General features: G+C 37.3%; 2 protein-coding genes across 2 annotated transcripts in view; one reads left to right on the top strand and one right to left on the bottom strand.

The window, feature by feature from the left end:
- Window positions 1-2,287: 2,287 nt before the first annotated feature.
- Window positions 2,288-7,072, top strand: ttr (transthyretin (prealbumin, amyloidosis type I)). The gene is made up of 4 exons (XM_055185776.2): window positions 2,288-2,442; window positions 3,623-3,762; window positions 4,700-4,835; window positions 6,442-7,072. Exons 1-4 carry the CDS (start codon window positions 2,377-2,379, stop codon window positions 6,547-6,549), a joined length of 450 nt encoding a protein of 149 aa, XP_055041751.1. The 5' UTR covers window positions 2,288-2,376; the 3' UTR covers window positions 6,550-7,072.
- Window positions 6,648-24,819, bottom strand: part of b4galt6 (UDP-Gal:betaGlcNAc beta 1,4- galactosyltransferase, polypeptide 6) — a 28,116-nt gene continuing 9,944 nt past the window's right edge. Inside the window, exons 4-9 of the mRNA XM_055185775.2 lie at window positions 20,223-20,344; window positions 19,685-19,801; window positions 18,558-18,745; window positions 17,390-17,512; window positions 17,165-17,266; window positions 6,648-9,820 (exon numbers count right to left, since the gene is read on the bottom strand). Coding sequence (XP_055041750.1) covers window positions 9,673-9,820; window positions 17,165-17,266; window positions 17,390-17,512; window positions 18,558-18,745; window positions 19,685-19,801; window positions 20,223-20,344 — 800 coding nt within the window. The 3' untranslated portion in view covers window positions 6,648-9,672. The remainder of the gene's footprint in view (window positions 9,821-17,164; window positions 17,267-17,389; window positions 17,513-18,557; window positions 18,746-19,684; window positions 19,802-20,222; window positions 20,345-24,819) is intronic.

The raw sequence follows: 24,819 nt of genomic DNA, 5'->3' as shown, positions 1-24,819 counted from the left end.
TGTGCAACGTGTGAAACCCAGGGCTGCCTTCAGCCCTGACAAAACGTTGCACAACGTTTATTAAACAGAAACGGTGATGCGTTGAACTCCCTTGTGATGACGCAAGAGTTGCAACTACGGTAGCTGAGAGGCCATTCTTTGTGTTCTTTTTTAAATGTTTCTGAAGCCTGATGAAATCGTTACAAATGTGTGTTTAATACTGTAAAATACCCTCGATGTTACAGTCACTGACCTTGCCGTCCAGAATGAAAGACAACATTCCAACTTGAACCCATTGTGCAAGCTGTCTCTTTAGTACCGTGTGGTTTATATAAATCTCACCGCTGATTGGGCCGACATTTCTGACACACCCACTGAACAAGAGAAAACGCTTTTAAAACCTGTTGTACGCCGTTGCACACCGTTTCCAGGAAACATGTCGTTCAACCCGGAAACCGTAGCAAAACGTTGTGCACCGGTGTGAGATTGAACGTGCCCCAGGTTTTAGATGCGTTTTCTCTTGTTTGGTGGGTGTGTCAGAAATGTCGGCCCAATCAGCGGCAAGATGTATATAAACCGCACGGTACTAAAGAGACAGCTCGCTCAATGGGTTCAAGTTGGAATGTTGTCTTTTATTGTGGACGTAAAGGTCAGTGACTGTAACATTTTACAGTATTAAACACACATTTATAATGATTTCATCAGGTTTCAGAAACATTTAAAAAAGAACACAAAGGCCTCTCACTTACCGTAGTTGCAACTCTTGCGTCATCACAAAAGGGGGTTCAATGCATCACCGTTTCTGTTTAATAAACGTTGTGCAACGTTTTGTCTGGGCTGACCGCAGCCCTGCAAGCAGTTTTTGCAAGTTTACACAGTTTTTGCAAGTTCACGCAATTGTGTCAAGTTCCCACAATTTCATCGCCTACAATTGCATAAATAGCTTGCGTATTCCATCACGTTTTTTAAGAAAACATGCCGCAAGATCAAGGATTTTGCCTGCAACAATCATAAAAAACTCTCTGCAAGACAACTTTTTGGCCACTAGGGGGTGCTAGAAATTTAAAGGCCACAAGCGCTGCAGCACTGTCGCAAAGGAAAAGAAGACAACTTTTTAGGTCACAAGTGTGCCTTCTAGCGTGTCATATAAATATACTAGTCCAAGTCAGCATCAGTCAGGAACCCCTCCTCCTCCTTTAGTTCATGCCAGCGAGCAAACGCTGGCCCAATATTGATCCTCGTCCTTCTTTTTACTCTGTAACTCTTCCGTTTTCTCTTTCTGGTCTCCTCCGATAAAACCTTGGGTTTCTTATTCGTAGTTGCTGCTTCGGCCATGACAAAAACATCAGGTAAATAAATAGTTGCGCTCTCACAAGGAAGTGATGTATGCCGTAAAGCAGATTTTTGTAGGTTTTTTTTTGTGCTCGGGTTACTACCCAAAACCCCAAGTTTAAAAGTACGAGTTAAAGCAATACAGACCCCATCAGGCTACGGTAGACGTGTCATTCAACTTATTTTAAGTCGATGTACCATCAGAAGGGTCTTGAAAAATATATTATGAAGGTCGAAAAACTACAAAGTGTCACTTTAAATGGGATTGCAATTTATTTTTTCGCAGTGAAATTCATCCCTGGTTATGCTGGTATTTAGGGACAGGCATTACAATAGTTCAGATCATACCTGTCTGACCATTACAATTGCTTCATTGAAATAGAAAATGATGGCTTACCACAAGGTTCTGTCTTAGGACCTTTGAAATTCTCAATATACATGCCACTCCTTGGTAATATTACGGTCTAATTCAAAAGTTTTCTAACAAAACAATTGATAAACTGTGTTTGTGTGTTAATTTTTTCTAAATAACTGTGTAACAACCCAAGCAGATATATTCAGAAGAATATTCAAATGCAGTATTGGAGTTATGAATTTACAAGCAAAGGAATTCTGCTAGTTTCAGTGCCTTTGGCGACACAGCTAGCACCTAAAAATATGTGAAAACAGGTGTGCGCCTGCCTATAAAGGGGTAACTGTGCACTTATCTTTGAACTGTCAATAATAGCTCAAACCCTAAAATGTGTGCTGCCCAGAAATTTATCACTAGTGAGCCTGAACTAGTTTCCTCGAAAAGCAAAACTATGAATCGGATATTACATCAGAGTGGTTTAACTGTGAGTAAACATTCATGAAATGCATTCATTCTGAAGAATGGGGGTGCTGTTTAATAAAAAGGAAAAATTGATTGTTTCTACTGGATTATGCCAATTTTGTAAGGAGTTACTTATTTCCCCTTTATTTACTGTGTCAACAGGGTACCGATTCCCCCAAGTCACCTGATAACAGGGCTGACAGCTGTATAAAGGGCAGTTTGGGTGATTTCTCCCACAGTCTTGCTCTAACATGGCTAAAGCAGTGATTTGTGTGATACTTGCATCTCTGTTAGCCTTCTGTACATCTGCTCCAGTGGTAAGTTCAGTATGTTTATATGCTGTGTGTCATTTTTTTAAGTAAACCTTTTGAAATGTATTAACATAATATGAAAATGTAAAAAATAAACTCTGACCAAGTGATTTAGAATAAATATTAATACAAAATTATTCCAAAAAGTTGGTTTCAATACTTTGTATATATGTAAAGATTTTGCCACACCTGAAAATGTCTCATTGATCATAAAATGGCACTTTGCATTTTTTATAGATTTTTTGCACATTAGCATCATGACTCAATGGTATTTTGTTGACCTGTGGTTTAATGTGAAGAATATGCAGTGCATTACCAAAGAAGACCCATAAATCATAATCGTAATGTTTTCTTGAATTTAGTTGGTCTTTAATTTGAATTGAGCAATTATGTTGTAATTCCTAATAAAATCCAAATTTGTATTTGCTTGCCAAAGCCAATTTTGAATTACAATGTAAAATGCAGTCAGTATCACTGTTTGATTTGAATACATTCATTTTGGGGTGGTTTGCAGGACAGGGTTTATCCTAGTCCCAGATGTTTGAGCTGCCTTAATTTAAAAACAACTTGCATTGACATCTTACAATATATCAGTACTATTGGTTTGTCCCAACTGATTTTTGGTCAAGTATGTTTATAAAAACTGCTTAAATGTCCCAAATAAGGCCTACTCCTGGATTAATCTAAACCCTGTCGGGTAAACCGCCCCATAAAGTTTAACATAAATAATTGTCCAGAGAAATCAGACCTCTTCACAGCACATCTCTGGAACAACTTTGCTAATAAATTTAAGAAACCCGATTCAGAAAACTAGTCAATAGGAAACACTCTGCTAGTGAATCATTTTGCACAAACTCAATATAATGTATACGCAATCCCCTTAGATGACCCCTTCGGGGTGAAACAAGGCACTTTTAGGAGTTGGACAGGCTAACCATACTACAAAGTACTGCTGTAAACTATCTATACCTGGAAGGCTCTGTATGTTCAGGCGGTTACTGACCCCACAGACTGCTCAGCAGAGCTGATAAAGCTTCGGCCATCCATCAGCCAGACTAAAAATGAGTGCACATATCAATTGCACTTATATATATCTGTTCACTATGTATGTATGTGTGTATACAGTATACTGCCCTGTGAGAAGCCAGAGTTTGCGTGCACTGATCTGTTTTGACTTGTGTAACAGAATGTTCATGGTGGTTCAGATTCTCACTGTCCTCTGACGGTTAAGATTTTGGATGCCGTGAAAGGCATTCCGGCTGGAAATGTAGCTCTGGATGTTTATCGCCAGGGTCAAGGTGGGACATGGGAAAAGATTGCCAGTGGGTAAGACTTAAATCTAGTACCAATATGTTTCTAGTAAGAAAGTACTAGTACTAGACAAAATATGTATTCCAACTGTCACTAGAGGGCGTTGCGCTTTCTTATAATACAGCTTCGCACCTAAAGAGTATTTAAAACCAGACTAAAATGCATGTTTGAGCTACCTTAATTTAAAAACACTTTGTACTGACATATCTTAACATATATCAGTGCCATTGTTTTGTCTCAAGATGCACACCAGTATTGTTTTTTGTCAAGTTCGTTGTAAAAACTCCTTAAATGTTCTAATATAACTAAGGCCTAGTCCTGGATTAATTTAAGCCCTGTTCGGGAAACCGCCCCAATAATTTGACTCAACCAAAACCATATGAGGAAACCAAAAGCCTGTAAACTTCCATATGCAAATATGCACATATATTTAAGGTCACAGTTCTCATATGTATGTGTGTTATATATCTTAAATGGTTTAAGGCAAACAGTTTCCTTAAATGGTTTGAGTTAACTTTTCAAGTTTTACAGTGTACCTTAGATGTACATATTGGTACCAAAGAGATCTCAAAAAGTCAAGTACAGTATCTCAAAAGTACATATTGATACCAAATGTAGCTGTACCAAATAGTACTTTTTTAAAGGGTATCGCCACAGTGACAGCTTTTGAGACCATTTTTTCTAACAATGTATTATGCTTCAGTTTGTTGTAAAGTAAGTTTTCGAAAAAAACAACAACAACAACAACATAGGATTATACATATATTTTCAGTATATGGGACAGATATGATAGGATTGTTTTTATGTGAGATTTATAAAGCTATTAGTCTGATGTCTTTACTCTAAATTACTGTATATTGTAATTTTATTTACATCCTCACACACTCATCATCCTCACTATATCTCATTTCCATTTCATCAGTATCATTAATTCGCTTTTAATCTCACGCAGAAAAGTAGATGCGTCTGGTGAGGTGCACGACTTGATAACCGAGCAGGAGTTCACTCCTGGTGTGTATCGGGTGGAGTTTGACACTAAAACATACTGGAAGGCCGAAGGTCGCACACCTTTCCACCAGATAGCTGACGTAAGTGAGCAATAAGGAACATTTGCACTCTTATATTGAGAAATTGAAATGATGGGCGTTTATTTCTAGGTAGCTGATTAACAATCACAATTTCCTCTCTCCTGATACAACAATTAATATAAAGCTTCTTAATTTACAATCATGGAGAATTTTGATGCATGGGTCACTAAAGCAGACTGTACAACGAGGGATGATTTAGCAAATAAGGGTGGAGTATTAGCCTAAATGATTGTCTTGGATGTGAACCAAGAGCTATATTAACTGTGTGGAGGTAAATATTTAAAAGCCTATATCTTGTTTTCTATAGATACACAGGGCAGTTTCAGATAAGAGTAAAGCTTTCAGGCACAATTCATGGATGTGCATGGACATGCCTAGCACTATTTATCTTCATGTACTGTATATGTTCCCAGAACTATATGTGACCCTGGACCAAAAAAAATCTATGTATTAATAGCCAACAATAAATGTATAATTATTAGGACATTAAGTAAAGATCTTGTTCCATGAAGATATTTTGTAAATTTTCTACCGTAAATACATAAAAAAATGTATTTATCATTAGTGTTTTGGGGTAAGGAGTTTTTCTCAATATTTCGATTTTTTGCACCCTCAGATTCCAGATTTTCAAAGAGTTTGATCTTAACCAAATATAGTCCTATATCCTAACAAACCATACATCCATGGAATGCTTATTATTATGATTTATTTTGGATATATGTATACATCTCATTTAAAAAATTTCACCCTGGTTTTGTGGTCCAGGGTCACATATAGATTTGTATTTGGGTCAATGACGTGACGTTAATTATTTTTTAAAAAACATTGAACTGTATGGTTCAATTAAATGTTAAAGAGTTAATGGTAAAATAAATTTGCAGATAACTTGCATACATTTTTTTTTTTTTTTTTTTTTTTTGAGGACCAAGTCTAAAATTTCTGGTTTTATTTCGTTTTGCAATTATCCTCCAAATATGTCAGTGTGGAGTAACCGGTCTGTCAATTGGTGTAACTAGTATTTTTAAATGAAAATATAAATATATCTCTAACAAGTTGGAATAAAATATAATCATCTAGTAGTTTAATGTAATATGATTTTTTTAACATATATTTTTAAATCATTTTTCAAAGTTTATTTAGAAAATAGAGCTGTTTTCAGCATATGTCTGGACCAATATTACAAAAACACATTAAAAAGTACATTTAGTAATAACTAATAAAATGTATTTTTGTGTGATTTTTTTTTTTTTCGATAATTACGCTTACATGCCATCAAGGTGGATCAAATATTTAATATTTCCCATTCTTTGGCGCAATTGGGGGTTACGCCATTTGACATTTTCAGGTCCATTCAGTCTCAACTTTCATAAAAATGGTGCAAATGTAATTTTTTATTGCATTGAACCATTATAAATACACTATGTGCATTGAAATATACATGATGCATGCTTTTAAAACAAGTTTTTAAAAAGATTTTTTAATTTCTCATCTTGCCAAACCGTTTTTGTCACTGACCCATTTACAAATAGTATATAGTCTTTGGACCACACTTAATGTAAAATACATGTCTAGCAGATGTGCTTCTCAGGTGTTTCTGTGATTGCAGGTTGTTTTCGAGGCTCATGCGGAGGGTCATCGCCATTACACTCTGGCTCTTCTCCTGAGCCCCTTCTCATACACTTCAACGGCCGTGGTGGTCAAAGCACACGACTGACAACCCTGCAAGATGACCCTGCACATCATCCACCTGAACAGAGGAAAAAACACGACACTCACTCCAACCACACCAATGAAAGACGTCCCACACTGATCAAGTTTTCAACTATAAAGTTTTTTTAATTATCATTACAGAGCGTAACGCAGTGAACAGACCGGTACAACAAGAAAAACAAAAACAAAATAAAATCTGGAACAAGGAAATGTCAGGCAAAGCAGCTGTCATCACCAGAAATTCTGTGTTTTAAACCGGTGTTAAAGTGGACCCACAAATGTTCAATTTAATGACAAGCAGTTTATTCAGTTTTGTAGATCGTTCCAGATTCAAATAAAACATCAAAATTAATTGAAAAGAAAATGTGCACCCAATTGTATTTTCAAACACCATCCACACGCACCCCACTGCACATCTCAACATGAAAGTGAAAAAAAACTCAAGGCACAAATATGAATACTGCAATAATGTAACACTCTACATTACAGATTTGTAAAGGTGAATAAATCATCTTTTAAATTCTCTATCTATTATTTCTGGATATATTCACAAGTGAAGATGATGAGGGGCAGCTATGCGAGGGTGGGATTGGAGATGAATCTAAACCTGCATACAGTCAACGGCACAAAACGAAGCTTCTTCGAGAGCTACGACTGACTAACCAGCAAAAAAAAAAAAAAAAAAACGACACGCTTGCTTGTTAAGCAGAAACCCGGTTGGCATTAGCCGGTTCTTCGAATCAGGGGAATGTGAAACCACCTGAATAAATGACATTCAAACTTCATATATTGCAACCCACCTCATTTAAAGAATAATTTAAGAACAATGTCAGCACTGAATTACGTAAAAGAATAAAAACTTGAAAAAGCTGTCGATTAACACAATCCACAACAGGCAGCATATAAAAGCTACTCTTTTACTATAGTGCTGTCTTGTGCCTGTAAGATAAAATTAACCAAAAATAAAAAAAAGAGTGCACTGTGCTGGTGGAATGATATTATTTCAGCAAAACTAGACACTAGTACTTGTGTACACAACCGGATATCCTCTTATTAAGTCCTCGATTCCTCAATTTCCACATTTAACAGTAAATTATGTCAACATCTTATCAGTGTGCCAATGTCATTGCTTTATGTAAAAACTGTTGGGGGAAAAGCAAGCCGAGGGGTTTTCAAGCCGTCATCCGTGTCATTGTACAGCCCACAGCTATTCTCACATACAGACTGCATATAAATATGATATGATGTTATATATATATAGTGTCAACATATACAACAAACCGGCTTCAAGCAGTTTGCATCCATTAATTATTAATGGTTGAACAGGCAGTTTCGACTACTCGGTCTGATGTCCTAAAGAGCTACATTGTACTGTACAAAGGGGAAAAAAAGCAGACTTTGGCACTAGTAACCACCTAAGTCTCTTTCATTCAGCTCTTTCATAGTTTTTCACTTCCTGGATTTCTGTAACCACAACTGAAGAAAAAAAAAGAGCGAAAGCATGTGACTTCAAAAGCCATGGGTGGACAGACAACACGGCCTGCTATCTAGGAGGATTTATGCCGAGTGTACTTTAATGTCAGTTGTGAAGTAATCATGCTGCTGACATCATCTCACCGCAGGGGAACCGTTGTGTAAATTGGGAGTTGATTGAAATACGCACGCACAAATGATACGAGTGGATATAAAACAGCAGTTTATAGGACATTTGATAACTTAAAAAAAAAAATTATATACAAATTAAAACAACCTACAGTATACTTTAAAAACTTAAAATCATACAAAAAGGCAAGCATACCAACGAAAAAAGACCGTCGACCAACAGCTTGTAACGCTCGAAACTTTAACAGCATAAAGTCGTCATGGCCCAAGTGTACTCCGAAAAGCCATTCAAGAGCGATGTCCACACCGCCCTCTCATTTTGGCCCTTCTCGCGGTCCGACCAAAGCGCAACATCAGCCAGTAGTTCATGTTAGAAGCTACACACATACACAAACACACATAAACACACAGGTTGAGACACGCGCCAAACCCTGTCGTGGGCGTTTTGGCTTTAGCAGCTGTGAACCCCGACCGGACGCCGGGCCTTCCTGCGAACGACTCCCTCTCTACCGTTTCTCGCTTAGTACACTTCAATTGTAAGACGGGAGAATGATTATGCCATCAACGAAAAAAGAAACATTCGACGAAATTAAGACACAAAATAATCATGTTACAAAAAATAAATTAAGGCATGCAGCAGGTAATATCATCCGTACGTTGTTATCGATTACGTCTGCATTCTACAGTCTGATATTTTTTGTCACACACCCTTCAAGAATAAAAAAAATATATCATAAAATTAACAGAATTCAAAACAACAAATAGCTGCCAAAAAGGAAGTGTTTCCACTGGAATCACAGGCGTCTTTAAGTGACATAGCTAAAGCATTGCTTGAAAGGCCAGGTATTTACAGGGGACTCTGGGATATGCATGCACGTTTCACAGCATTCTGTATAGGAATGGGTTTGGGAGAAAAACACCACTGAAGTGAACCGTTTTCTATTGGTACGCTAACTGAAATTAATGAAGGACTGATTTAAAACACAATCCATCCATCCGAACTGCTTCGACTACAATTTTTCTTTTTAAAAAAAGACGTGTATAAAAATCGTACACATAACATAACGTGACAGTATTTCTATTGGCGTCAACAGTGCTGTTGTAATGTAAGACCAAGCTTTCTACAATGTTAGCACAAAGGACTGGATTTACAGAGTTTGATAGCCTATAAAATTCAATTAAGGCTTTGCAGTAAACATCTGATTTGTTGATGCTGGCACTCCCCTCCTTTATCGTATTTTCATTTTTTTGAAATGTATTGTGATCGAATTCGCTAAAGCCAGCATGGACACAGGAACATGCAGATTAACGCTCTCCCCCCGCACACACACACACACACACACAAACGCGCACACGTTTACAGATATGATCCAGCATCCTCACACACGCACACATACACACACATATCACTCTACTAACTGTGCATTAAACAGGCCTTTGCCCTTTCTTCTCTTATTATTAAGGGCATTTGGCATTGATACATCACATTTTAAGTCCAACCCAAATCGGAGGTCACAATGGGGTGTCAGTAATCTGATATGGGTGCGAGTTCGGGAATCAGATTCACCGTGATGTTCTTATATAAGCTACTTATAGAGATCTCCGGCGTGTACTGCAGATTGTTCAAGCCGTCCAGATGCTGCCTTTCTTTGGAGTACCTCAGCAACTTGTACCTGAGGGGAAAGCAAGTTGAACTTTGGTTAGCGTGACCTTGAGCTAATCTACAATATGCAAAGATCAACAAGCTTGTTAATGCAAATATTCTTCTGTCAAACGTAGGTCATTCCGCTACAGGGTACGCACCAACAGGCACTGACTGATAATAGTTTTGGGTCAGGTCAAGTTTAAATAGGTTAGAGGTAAAAAATAAGGCCGTTTCTCACCCTTCAAATGCTCAAAATATGTACCTCAGCGGTCACTAGGGCAGTACCTTTTAAAAAGTCCTAATATATACTATTATGTATGTATATTTGAGGTACTAATAGCTCTCTGTGATACCAGTATGTACATCTGAGGTACTAAAATTAACTATTAAGGTGCAAAGTGTACTTTTGAAAGGGTACAGACCCCCAGTGACAGATGGGGAACATAATGTGACCATTTTTTCTGACAGGGTACACCAAAAAAAAAAAAGTTCTGTAAATCATTTCAAACCTTTATGCCTTTCTTTTTAACAAATCCTCAAAAATAAACTTGAATGCAACATTTATAGTCTACATTTTAAAGCTTTGTGTGATGAAACCAAATATATCTCTTTTTAAGACAGCAAGGAGAGGTAAGACATGTCAAAGTAATGAGTGAATAACATAAATTACGGTTTGTATCAAACGATTCAGATGATTTGGATTATAACTTAAAGGGGACAAGTGCGTATGTGAAGTTTTAGCTCAAAACACCATATAGATATTAATTTTAAAATGTTAACCTCTTAAAAAAAGCACCCCAACTCTGGCCCAAACCATGAAAAGACCTACTTTCACTAAAAGGGTAGTTTTTACTAAACCATTTAAGTATAAACATAACTATATTATCAATAGAGAGAAGACACTTTGAGCTTCATTTTCCAAGTTTCAAAATTATATTAAGATAAAAATTAAAAAAGTTTGAGAGGCTGAAGTACATTGTAATAAAAAAAATATGTGTTACTTTTTTAATACTAAAAATCTTAATGATAAATATGTGTGTGAAACCTAGAAATGCAATGATGCCAAAGCCACAAGTCTAAAGAAGTTATGTTTCACGTTTGAAGTCAATAGGCCCAAAAATGAGGTACTTGCATGGTTTTTTTAAAGACTAGTGCCTTTTCTAAGTGCCAGTCAGCCCCAAAATAAAAGTATTTTGTTTACATGCATACACGTTCGTTCTTATTATTATTTATACTTATGTTAGCATATAAAATGCCGTTTCCACACCAGGAAATAAAACGTCACACAAAGATCGTTGGATGCGTTATCTAATTGGCTACACGTTCTGTCTATCAATATTTTCAATGAAATCCTTGGAGGAACAAGCAAGCCACAAGACGTCACAATATTTGACAGCGCTGTTTGGATATTATGTATTATACTCCCGCCTACTTTTTAAAACAAAGTTTGAACGCGAGTGTAATCTCATATACAATGTTACGACGTACATAATCCTCAGATTGTATATTCTATTCTATTACAAGACGTTCATGCGAAATCTGATGTAAACAATAGACAATATATCTATATTTCACAGATTATACACATTTGTGGACAAAAATGGTCATTGGAGGTATTCTATAAGATGGTTTTAAAGAGTTATTCACACTGAAACAGACTGGATTTGATTTGCGATCGTTATATCAACACAATGGTAAGGAGTCACGTTTATATTTTGCATGTTGTCATCTGGACTTCTGTAAAAAATACTACATTTATGATGCTAGAGCAGTAATTCTTAAAGTGTGGTCCGCAGACCACTACTAGTCCGCCAAACCTCTCCAGTGGTCCGCCAAAAGATGACCTAAATTAGGCAACTGTTTATACAAAATCGTCACTTATTTAAGTAGATTTTTAATGCACTTGCAAAACTGTGATATCAGTTCTTGCCTTTCTGTTTTAATAACGCAAAAATGGATCGGTGGCTAAACCAAAGAGTCGTCAAAAGAAAAGATCAAGCGTCAACTGAAAGCAGCTAAAATCCACAGATCTATTAGTTTTGTATTAGTTTTTGTTTCATGTGTAAAATCCCTGTAATTTCAGTGATTTTGGACTTTAAGGGAAATTTTTTTCAGCATTTTATTGTTACCATAGTTACAACCATAGACTTCATATATCCACCACCTCAGTTTTAAACTAATGGGTCTTTGGAATGACATTAAGTGGGACCTAGGCTGTTATAGTATGTTTAATTGCAGTTTATTTTTCCACATGTGCAGTTTGTTGTTCATATTAAGCTGCAACTCATTTCACATTTACTTGTTCAAATGAAATAAAATTCATATAATAATTTCTGAACATAGCATTGCATTTGTGTTTAAAAAAATTAAGTTTTTGACTTGAAACAGTTGCATATTAAACTTAAATTGAGCGTATCTTTCCTATTTTGTTGTTTTTGTGGGCATGTTAGAGTGGGATTCTATTAGGTGGTCCTCAGAAAAAAATGGAAGATAAAGTGGTCCTTGGGCTGAAAAAGTTTGAGAAACACTGTGCTAGAGCATCTGTATCTCAAAACAGAGACCATACACTGATGCTAAACACGTAGACCTTTTAAACGATGTATAGTCATGTTAATATTATTAATGTTTGTACACTGTAGGCTATATAGATATTGTTAGCAGCAAACTGACGTCATCCCGCACCCGAGCTAGTGTGCATCGAGAGGTTAAAATTGACACTTTGTAGATGTGAGCAAAAATGTGCCGTTTTTGGGTGTGTCCTGTTAAATGCAAACGATCTGATCTCTGCACTAAATGGCAGTGCTGCGGTTGGATAGTGCAGATTACGGGGCGGTATTATCCCCTTCTGACATCACAAGGGGAGGCAAATTTCCATGACCTATTTTTTCACATGCTTGCAGAGAATGGTTTACCAAAACTAAGTTACTGGGTTGATCTTTTTCACATTTTTAGGTTGATAAAAGCACTGGGAACCCAATTATAGCACTTAAACATGGAAAAGTCAGATTCTCATGATATGTCCCCTTTAAGTTGTGTACACCACTTTTATGGTGCTATTTATTTTGGAGTCTGACAGCTGCTGTTCACATTTATTTTCATTAAGTAAATAATAATGATAAGCATATAAAATATATATAATAAAAGTGAAAGCATATAAAGATCTGTATATAATAAAACAATAAAATAAGCACTTTGTTGTTTACAGTGCAACACAAGAGTAACAGGAGTAAAATTAATACATTTTTAGGTAAACATACTAAACAATTCCTTCAATGCATAAAATCTTAGCCTCCAAATTTAAAAGAGAGATGAAGGAAGGCGGCAGAGCAGCAACGTGTATCCTTTTTCATTGACCAAATAGCTTGTCCAAAAAGTAATTTGAAACGGTCTATTTAACTCTACTAATCCACCTCTCTTATGCCTAGTGCACAATGCACGACTGTAGTCAAATTGCATTGATTGTAGTCAGATTGTAGCAAAAAACCGAACAAGGATATTAGGTTTCAAATCTGTCTTTTTGCATTCAAGTGTTGCGTATGAGCTTGCACTACAGGACTAAAGGTGAAGTGACCTGCGCCTTCCTGTCGCCAACTTGAAAATATCAAAGCAGAGGAATTTCAGTCATGCAGACTGCACTACATGTTAGTGACAATGCCAAGATCTTCTGAAATGTTTAAAACAGATAAACTGAATGAATTACCTTCAGGGCATTTTAAATAATTGGCACATTTATATCTAGTAATCATGTTACTAAAATGTTTCAAAATCTGTGTTTGGCATGTCGTGTGTGTGGCTCATCATGTCCAAATGCGTCGCCTGCTGCACACGGTCGAAAGGGTTAATGATGAAAGAGAAGCTCACATTCACAAAATACTGTCACTTAACACTAAATTCTGATTACACATGAGATTAAGTGAGTATCTGGAAAACGTGAGCGTCTCTTTCATCATAAATGCATTCGAAGAATCTGCAGCAGGCACTCATTTTGACATGACGCAGGAGGCACCAAAAATGCTCAGAAAAGAAGTAACTGGCCACCACTGATGGCCAACCTGAAACTGTGCAAAAAAAATGTGTGATGGAGAATTGTTTACTGAAAAAGAAAAAAAGATCTTTTCTTTGAATTAAAACACAATCTAAGATTGTATTTGTTAATATTATTTAATGCATTAGCTATCATCAACTAAAAATTAATAATATTATACAGAATTTATTCATCTTAGTTTATGTTGAATACATATTTTTTTAAAAGGGACATTTCACAAGACTTTTTAAAAATGTAAAATACATCTTTGGTGTCCCCAGAGTACAGTACGTATTTGAAGTTGTAGCTCAAAATAGCATATAGATAATTTTTTATAGCATGTTAAAATTGACACTTTGTAGATGTGAGCAAAAACGTCCCGTTTTTGGGTGTGTCGTTTTAAATGCAAATGAGTTGATCTCGGCACTAAATGGCAGTGACGTAGTTGGATAGTGCAGATTAAGGGGCAGTATCCCCTTCTGATATCACAAAGGAGCCAAATTTCAATTACCTATTTTTCACATGCTTGCAGGGAATGGTTTACCAAAACTAAGTTACTGGGTTGATCTTTTTCACATTTTCTAGGTTGATAGAAGCACTGGGGACTCAATTAAACACTTAAACATGGAAAAAGTCAGATTTTCATGATATGTCACATTTAATTCAAAAGTTGTAACTAATGCACAATGAACTAACATGAACAATTGTTTTGGCATTAACAAAGATTAATACATGTTGTCAAAAATTTATAGATTAAGTAAGCAAGAATGTATAGTAGGGTGGTCCATATAATGGGTAATTTTTTTTAATGTTCAACTCTCACCCCCTAAATGTGTTAGGAGGATATCAATAAAAACACACTGTGCAAAATATTGAATTGTTCCTACAATTCTATGTAGGAACATCGAACATTGAGGAACACCGGGGAATGGACAAAAGACCAAGCTCAGATCATATGCGGTTTTACCGCCTTCATTTACTAAAATAAAATTATTTTTTAAATCCAGAACAATGAGGTCAACTAATAGAAGAAGGGTAGGCTACATGTATTTCCCCTTATGAAAAAAAAAGATTAACACAAGATATACTACAGCTAAATATATTTTTGAGAAAACAAAAATAAATTGAAGAACATCATTTAGGCTTGTTAAGCGCAAATTAACAGAGCGCAGTCAATACAGAACAGAGCAGTGTCTTAAAGAAATTAAAATGAGCCAGTATTTATGCACCTGTAAATGTACAAAACGAATGCAATACAGAAGGCAATGCATAATAATTTAGGGCATTTTTAATAATATATTAGTAGATAAATTATATTATAATGTGTATAAAGTATGAAAACGAATGTATCATTATTTTGGCTAAATTAAGCTGGAGGGGTCATATTTAGTCACACAGATTTGTCATCATTTCAGAACAAGCTTAAATGCTATCTTTAATAACTTACATTATATCCTGTGTCTTCCTTTGTCAAAAATATGTAGAATTATATGCGAGTAAAAAAGCAAAAAGCGGAAACGTTTAGCTTACGCGGAGCGAAAGCCGTTAATAAAAGCAGACTCTCCGTGTATAGAGGATGTGATGAAACAGTCGAGTCGGCAGATGATCATCAATGTTTAATGTTTCACGCAGATACTGTTGATGAAAAACTTGGATATTTAAATGTGAAAGTCAAGTGTGCAGTCAGTCAGTTCACAAAAGCAACCGCGGCGTTATATTGGCTGCATCCACGGAGCGGACGCTGCAGATGCACAAAGAAAAAACCTATAAAGGTCTTTTTTATGAGGTTTTAATGCTGGTAAGCAACCAGTTATATTTTGGCGTTATTTGGGTTGATCAGTTATATTAAAGTACTTTTAATCTTTAAAACTGCATATAGAGGGAGACGACGCCACAGTTATTCTGTCATCTCAGTTTTACTTTTTCACACATTCACTATGATTTAACGAAATATGAAGTATTACATTTTTAATTGAAATTTACGAAAAACAAATTGGCCTACTCTCTTAACTCTTGACAATCTATTTGGCCTTTATTATACATGTACTGCATGACGTGAAAAACAAGGCGGCATATGGTTTCATTAATTTAACGTGAAAGGCGTGGTTGTTGCAGTTGCTTTTTTCCATGCGGTTGGGCTTGTCAGTAGCGCGGTCATGCGGTAATGTGGTTACCGCGACAGCCCTAGTGCCATGCATGTATGTGGTGTGCGTCGTCACTTATACCAGAGCGAAGATGGATGCAGAGGAGGTTGACAGTGATCGGGTAGCTAAAAAAAACTCTATGTCTGTTGTATGGCGGTATTTTGGATTTAGGATTACTGACACTGAGCAGTTGCTACATCACATGGTAATACGAAAACATTTCTAGTTTTACAAATACACATTTTAGCTAAACTATGTGTGGATTTTCCTTAAAACCCATCAAGTTGACTCATGATACCATTTAGTATAATCGCAATCGCACATCGCAATATTAGCATCAATAACCGGAATGGGAAAAATTACCCAAATCGTGCAGCCCTATATATCGCTATCTAAAATATTGCCAGAGACCGTGTTACAGAGATGCAGGAAGTATGGCAAGGGAGATGCAGTGCCTCGTTCCCTTCTCAGGGAACAACAGTTACATGCGTAACCCGAGACAGAAAACTTCTTGCATAAAACAGATTAAAGCACTTTCCATGACCTGTATCTATGTATGTATATCTTAAAAACTTCCCAGGGCCTTACATTTTTCACCCATATTCAAAAACTTTCAAGGACCCATGGGAACCCTGTAAATGTTTGTGTAATATTAAAATGATTTGCAGCATCCATGCTACTGTGTGTTATTAGTTTTGAGCGATTTTTGGGGGGGAATAACAACCCTGCCAATTCCGTGACATGGCCGATGAGAATCAAGCATTTAAACGAATAGTGTAATAATAACCAGCAATAACTACCCATGACAAATACAACCTTATTGTGAAGAAAAAAAATCTACATATGGCAATTTGCATGAATGGCATGCCATTTATATCATTATGCAAAAGAGATCTTTACACAGTTCACTCAACACAGCTTCAGTCAGTCTCTTTCATCTGAACTGTGTTTTAGTTTGTTCCTTTTTTTCCACTATTCTAATAAAAATTATATATATATATATATATATATATATATATATATATATATATATATATATATATATATATATATATATATATATATATATATATATATATATATATATATAAATATATAAATATATAGGTATATCTTTAATCAACCAAATGCTTAAAAAAAAACTGATGTATATTTTTGTTTATATCACATCTAGATGTGTGCATGCATGCATGGGTGTACTAACCTTCCCAGAAACTGAACTTCTCCTCTGTGGTGATGAGGGATAGATTTGTATTTGCCAAGATCTCCCTCTGGTCTAGTCACATTAAAACCTGCATAGCGAACCCTGATTACAAGAAACAAACACATTCATTTATTTATGGTATCATTATAAACAGTAATACTATGTAAACTAGAGCTCTACATTGCTTGTAGGTTAATGCACATATGACTAACGAAAAAAACAAACCTGTTCCAGAGATCATCGTCCTCTCCGCCCCAGCCCCAGAATGCATTGGGAAAGCCATTGATTTTGCGGAATTGCTCGACAGTAAGTCCACTCACTCCACCGAAGAACTCATTGTAGGGAAGACTAAAAACATACAGGCACGCTTAGTATACTAAACTATAATATGTGATCACAGGGAAACATTCAAAAACGTTCAAATAAAAACATGAAAAGGGAAACAAACAAACAAAACAAAACAAAAAAAAAACCTTACCATTAGGAATCACTTGTAAGCAATAGGCAACAAAGAACAAGCCATTTTATTGTATAGACTGTGACAGCACTTCACACTGGAATGAGGAAATACCGTACACATGCACTTCCTCGTAATTCCCTTAATCAAACAAACCTTTTTACCTTTTGCCTTTTCGCCAGGATATAACAAACATCTATACGTCAAAAGGGCCAACAAACTCGGCCAGGCAAAGCTGGGGTCAAAAATTTGTATCGGTGCACCACTGTAAATGCTAATGCTAAACCACCAAAAATTTTCATGTCCTGGCAGGTGCAGTCATTTTAGTCATGCTTCCTGTCATTTTCTTTCACACGTGTTACACGTCCTGTTTTTTCCAGTAATTTCTCGGAACGGCCCAAGCAATCGCAGTTAGTTCCGAGAAGTTGTTTTCGGTTTGGTACATGAGGCTTAAGGGGCAACTTTTGAATTACATACAGCATATCTCAAGTTTATTTTAAGTCTGTGTGGTGAGGAAGTACTCACACCCAAAAGGGTTCCACAAGAGATTCGTTTCGTCATGAATCTTTTGCTTAGGTAAATTTTTAATCTAAACCAGGGCTCCTGCTGGACAAAACCTCAAACACACCTCAACATACCAACTAAGCACACAGCTTTCGATCTGCGAGGTTCTACAGGTGGTGAATTACATCACAACAATTTGTGTACTTTCAAACACACATTTAGACACATCATACTACACTGTCTGCTCTATAACTGTTCAAAACACGAGCCTACAACCGTTTCAAACGTGGACTTAGCTGCATTTCCGACCTAAAACATGAAGAATGTAATCATGCAAAAAAGGAGAGAGACAAAAATGAAGAGAAGAAGTGAAAAAGAGCATAATTTTAGCAACAGACTTTGTTGAGTGATACATGTTTTTGAATCACTTACATGTACATGTACTTATCGAGCTTCGCAGCAAAGTGTCGAGGCATCTGACCACAGCCGTAATAATTACGGTCGTTTTCTGGGATGTGATCGACGTCGTGAAACACCACACAGTCCCAGTCCAGGTCTTTCATAGCCTCTTTAAAGCCCACGTTGAACAGCATGGCACGGTTAAACGGCTGAGTACCCATCTGAAAGCACACAAACACAATGCTTCAAATAGGTCCTAGGTCCTATTTGGGAAAATCTAAATGGGTGTTATTTATAATTACATTGTTTGCCTCTTCATGTTGTTAAAGGCAAAATATAATTTTAAACAGAAAATTTGTGTTAGTCATCATATTAATTTATTTAGGGTTCCCACACCTTAGTTAACTTTAAATTTAAGGACCTTTCAAGGATTTTCCAGGTGCAATACCCTCAAGGACTAAATGTGGGGACACATTTCAAGTGAGAGCAAGGTTACATCGTGTTACCTTTTAAGATACATTGTTACAGTTCCCTTTCGAGGGAACTTGCGCTGCATTACGGTGGTGACACTTTGGGGACACCTCCAGGGGTAAGTGTGTCTGAATGTGTATATCAAATTCAACCAATAGTGAGGCTTAATGACAAAGACAGGGTGACGCAGGAGCAAGAAAGTATATCGCTATCTGAAATATTGCCAAAGACAGCGTTACAGGGATGCAGGAAGTATGGCAAGAAAGATGCAGCGTCTCGTTCCCTTCTCAGGGAACAACAGTTACATACGTAACCTGAGACGTTTTCATGTGTCAAACACAATTATACAAAAAAGCATTTTGGTATGAATCAACATTCGCATACAGAAGATATAAGCATTTAAAGTGAACAGTTTAGCACGTGGGCTTAAAAAGTCTTGAATTATTATCCTACACTAAACAGGAAATAATATGGATTTTTTTCCAGAAAACTTCTTGCATAAAATAGATTCAAGCACTTTCAATGACCTGTATCTATGTATGTACATTTTCAAAAACTTCCCAAGGCCTTGAATTCTTTCCCCACAGATTTACAAACTTTCAAAGATTTCAAGAACACGTGGGAACCCTGTATATATTAAGGACAAGTTGGTAATTGCACATGTACACTATACAATATAACGTACGCACCTGTTCGATGACATAGAAAGCGAACTGCAAGCGTTGGCGTTGGAGCATGGGAGCGAGATGCTGAAAGAGAATGGGAAGATGCTCGTGGCGATTTCTGAATGGGATAAGTATGGCCACCTAAAAAGAGTACAAATATATTTTTATTGTTTAGTGGAAAGCATAATTATGCAATAAAATGCAGACTTTGCTCTTTTGAGAGATGATGTTGCTTTTATGGCACTATTACAGAATTACTATCAAACTGACTTTTGGTTAACCTGTAATGTAGGATAATAAAGTTTACAAGGACAAAAAACATAAGGCACTGTTCTTATTAAATCTGCAAGCTGTTTTTATCATTGTAAAAAGGTTATTAAAGGTTATTTTGTATCCTGCACAAAAGCTAAAAGATTCAAAAATGTCAAAATTCTAATGCATTTCCAGCTACAAAGCCCCATGTGGCTTGTGAAACACTGGCTGGGTACCAAAGAAATGCTGTTTGTTAATGCGCAATTTAATTCTTATCAACGATGATGTCAGAAATATGTAGCCAACACACCTTCCAGCGAGGTTTGCAATCTTTGGGCTTCCAATGGCCTCCGAACTGAATGTCCAGATGTCTGAGCCTCAGTTCGACCTCCTCCACAGGTAGCTCCGTCATGTTTACTTCCATATGACCCTCTGTGAGAAAATACAATGGCGTTACCAATGAGCAGAGTCAAAAAAAAAACCTCTGACTTGTCTGCAAAGCAAATCTGCAAACTTTTTTTTTAAATAGACCTGTAACCAAAATCTCCACCACATCAAACAGTTAAGATGCACAACTCTTGAGCAATCTGCACGAGAAGCTTGAGACCTCCACTGTGATGGGTGCTCCTTACAGAGAAAAACAAGTCCCTTTAAGTGAAAATCAAGTTTTGTTGTTTATACGTGCATGATGTAGTGTTTAAAATATGCTTTAAGACAAACCATGTGCAAATGTATCATTCCACACCATTGCTGAGAATTTTCTCCATAAAATTGGAGCTTTCCCAAAGTCAGTCTCAAAAATTTGGTTAAAAGAAACTTCGGTTTAGTACGTCAAACGTTTAACCAATCACATCATCACAGTTAAATGAGTGGATCAGTAGTTCAAGCCATAGATATATATATATATATATATAGATGCTGCACAGAAACGACCGGTGACTTCTCTTCCAAGAGGAGCAAATTCAAAATGTGTGCTGTCCGGGGTGCCATGCGTGTTAGCGCAATAACTCAGAGTCTGCTGGCCGTTTTGTTCATACGAACTTGAAGACAATTAGCTGTGCGAGATTGTCATTTTATTTTTTTATTTTTTGTGATATGCACAACATGTGATATGTGATATGTTTTTATGACCACCGTCACAGCCCTACACATTATGGGTCATTTCGTGTTGATTTTATGTTCAAATAAATAAAAGGGACAACACAAGATGTGTTAAAACACCAAAAAAAATTTTGTTCCAAAAATAACACAGAAATCTGTCTAGTTAAAGACAACACATGTGTTGTCTTAACTAGACACAACATGTGCTGTTTTAACACATTTTAAGAGTGTGGTGCTAAAACATCACAGCATTAAGGCTGAGGCGTTTTTTTACCACCGCGATGGTAACACTAATTCACAGCAGTGGTTATAGATTGTCTGTGTGGGGGGGGGGGGGTGCATGTGTGTATGTGCATGTGCACATTGATGCATATAGTGTTTAATGCATACATTGATTTCAAAATATAAAAATGTAAACGAGGATCAGATATAAAGTTCCTAACAATCGTGCATGTTCGAAGGCGCCACCGATGGGTGCTCGTCACAGGATCAAGCAATGCTTAGGTTACTTAGCAATGAAAGACGCTCTAGATCGGCACCTATGTGCGTGTGTATATTGTAGCACTTCCATCCGTGAAACAACGAGTGAGAAACCAAGTGAGAAGTTACAGTGACGAAAATAAGTATTTGAACACCCTGCTATTTTGCATGTTTTACCACTTAGAAATCAAGGAGGGGTCTATAATTGTCATTGTGTAGGTGCATGTCCACTATTAGAGACATAATCTAAAAAAATCCAGAAATCACAATATATGATTTTTTTAACCATTTATTTGTATGATACAGCTGCAAATAATTATTTGAACACCTGTCTATCAGCTAGAATTCTGATCCTCAAAGACCTTTTAGTCTGCCTTTAAAATGTCCACCTCCACTCCATTTATTATCCTAAATTAGATGCACCTGTTTGAGGTCATTAGCTGCATAAAGACACCTGTCCACCCCATACAATCCATAAGAATGCAACTACTAACATGGCCAAGACCAAAGAGCTGTCCAAAGACACTAGAGACAAAATTGTACACCTCCACAAGGCTGGAAAGGGCTACGGGGAACTTGCCAAGCAGCTTAGTGAAAAAGGTCCACTGTTGGAGCAATCATTAGAAAATGGAAGAAGCTAAACATGACTGTCAATCTCCCTCGGACTGGGGCTCCTTGCAAGATCTCACGTCGTGGGGTCTAAATGATCCTAAGAGAGGTGAGAAATCAGCCCAGAACTACACAGGAGGAGCTGGTCAATGACCTGAAAAGAGCTGGGGCCACCATTTCCAAGGTTACTGTTGGTAATACACTAACGCCGGTTTCACACCGCAAGCGTGAGCAGCGCGTGAGCAGCGCGTGTTTTTTTCGGCGCCCATATTAACAAGCTAAAGCATGTACACCGCACGCGTGAGCAGCGCGTGCTCGCGTGGCAGGAGCGTCGCTGAAGCAGCAGTGCTGTGATCATTTCGGCTTCGGGTCTATTTTTGCTGCGCTGCTCACGCTCAATTAAAGTGACAGTGCATTGTTTATGCTTTAAATGGTCGTGGATTGACGCGAAAAAGTGTAATTTAACCATAAAATAATAAATGTGACGCCAAGTGTGTTTAAAACAGTCATGACTTTGAGCAATTTAAAAGAAAGCAATGAAATATTTAAAAACACCAGAAGACTGCGCTGTCATTCACTGTCTGCCCAGCACTAAATGACTCCTCATCTATAATCTTCAGAGAAATAGAGACATACATCTATAAATCTATGCTTAAACTGTTGAAGGGAAACACGATCGACTGCTTTATGCTGTCAATCACTGAGTGATTTTTTTATTTTATTGTAAAACTTCAGAGAAACGGATTTAATAATGTGCCATGGGCTTTTTATGTCTATAATTATGTATTGTGTCTATATTTGTCATTACACGGACCAGAACAGCACGAAAACAATGTGTGTTAAACAAATCACAGTTTTATAAATAACAATGACCGTCAAAAAACGTCTTGAAGAGGTTTTGCTCATTAATGCATGTACAATAAAGTAATGTGAAGAGATTTTGAGATTTTTATACTGTTATTAAACTGCACAGTATGCGCTGCAAACGCAGCCGGTATGAAAGCACAATAGCCACGCGCAGCAACGCTCTCCTCACGCGCTGCTGATGCTACGCATACGCGCTGCTCACGCATGCGGTGTGAAACCGGCGTAAGACGTAATGGTTTGAAATCATGCATGAAACGGAAGGTTCCCCTGCTTAAACCAGCACATGTCCAGGCCCGTCTCAGAGTCTGCTGGTCGTTTGCATTAACACGAACATGAAGATATTTCACTGGGTGAGATTGTACTTTAGTCACAATTTGTGACGTGCACACCACCACAGGGCAAGTGCACCCTGTGGTGGCGAACACATCACAGACTATGAACAAAAGTACTATGCCCACAAACTATGCCTATCACAAGTCGCACTTCACCACCGCGGTGGTGCGGTGGTTATGACAACTGTCAAAGCCCTACACAGCACTGCTGCCTCAGCTTTACTTCTGTGATGCTCACACGTGCAGTGTGAATGCTTTAAATTGTTAACATCAGCACTAAAAAGTTAATGTTGCAAAGGGTCACGTATGCATTGTGTGATACTGGACTTAAGTCGTCGAATGTAGCATCTATTTACATATATATCTATGGTCCGAGGTGGTGCGAAAGAGTAGGGACCGGAAATAATATGCATGTTCGTGGTCCGAGCTGTGCGATAGAGGAGAGGCGTATTAAATTGCATTTTCACAGATCCACGTTTAATAAATAAGGCAAGGGTGTAGAGATACAGTTGTGTTCAAAATTATTCAACCCCCCAATGCTGTTAAGGGTTTTAGGGAATTTAGTGTACATTTGTAATTGTATTCAGAATGAAATCCTACAATGACTTCTTAAAGAACCATATGCAACTAAAATGACATCAATTGGTTTTGTAATATAGTAGTAAATGTATCTTTTGTGAATTCTTCATTGACACAATTATTCAACCCCTTAAAGAACTACCACTCTGAAGAACAGAGGTTCATTGAAGTGTTTTCAATCAGGTATTGAAAACACCTATGGATGTCAGGGAACAGCAATAAAGCCTAATAAGCACCAATTAGGCAGCTTTAAAATGACTGTGATACTCAACTCCTTCTAAACATATACTGGTGTGGTTACAAACATGGTGAAGTCAAAAGAATGGTCCAGGAAGACAAGAGAAGAGGTGATTAATCTTCACAGGAAGGGCAATGGCTATAAGAAGATTGCAAAGATGTTAAACATACCAAGAGACACCATAGGAAGCATCATTCGCAAATTCAAGGCAAAGGGCACTGTTGAAACGCTTCCTGGTCGTGGCAGAAAAAAGATGCTAACTGCGACTGCTGTGCGCTATCTGAAGTGTAGAGTGGAAAAAAGTCCCCGTGTGACTGCTGAGGAACTGAGAAAAGATTTGTCAGATGTGGGTACTGAAGTTTCTGCTCAGACAATACGGCGCACCCTGCGAACTGAAGGCCTCCATGCCAGAACTCCCAGGCGCACCCCCTTGCTGTCTCCAAAGAATAAGAAGAGTCGACTGCAGTTTGCCAAAAGTCATGTGGACAAACCACAGAAGTTTTGGGATAGTGTTCTGTGGAAAATTAGAACTGTTTGGGCCCATGGATCAACGCTATGTTTGGAGGAGGAAAAACAAGGCCTATGAAGAAAAGAACACCTTGCCTACTGTGAAGTATGGTGGGGGGGTCAATCATGCTTTGGGGCTGTTTTGCTTCTGCAGGTCCAGGGACACTTCAGCGTGTGCAAGGTACCATGAATTC

This window comes from Misgurnus anguillicaudatus, chromosome 18 (genome assembly GCF_027580225.2).
Source record: "Misgurnus anguillicaudatus chromosome 18, ASM2758022v2, whole genome shotgun sequence".
NCBI lineage: Eukaryota > Metazoa > Chordata > Actinopteri > Cypriniformes > Cobitidae > Misgurnus > Misgurnus anguillicaudatus.
This window is presented reverse-complemented; position numbering and strand designations above follow the sequence as displayed.

What these genes read in the sequence shown, in the direction of transcription:
- ttr (XM_055185776.2), top strand. Translation starts at nt 2,377, where the DNA reads ATGGCTAAAGCAGTGATTTGTGTGATACTTGCATCTCTGTTAGCCTTC. An exon ending in TGGGAAAAGATTGCCAGTGG is followed by an intron (nt 3,763 to 4,699) that starts GTAAGACTTAAA and finishes AATCTCACGCAG; the next exon opens with AAAAGTAGATGCGTCTGGTG. An exon ending in CTTTCCACCAGATAGCTGAC is followed by an intron (nt 4,836 to 6,441) that starts GTAAGTGAGCAA and finishes CTGTGATTGCAG; the next exon opens with GTTGTTTTCGAGGCTCATGC.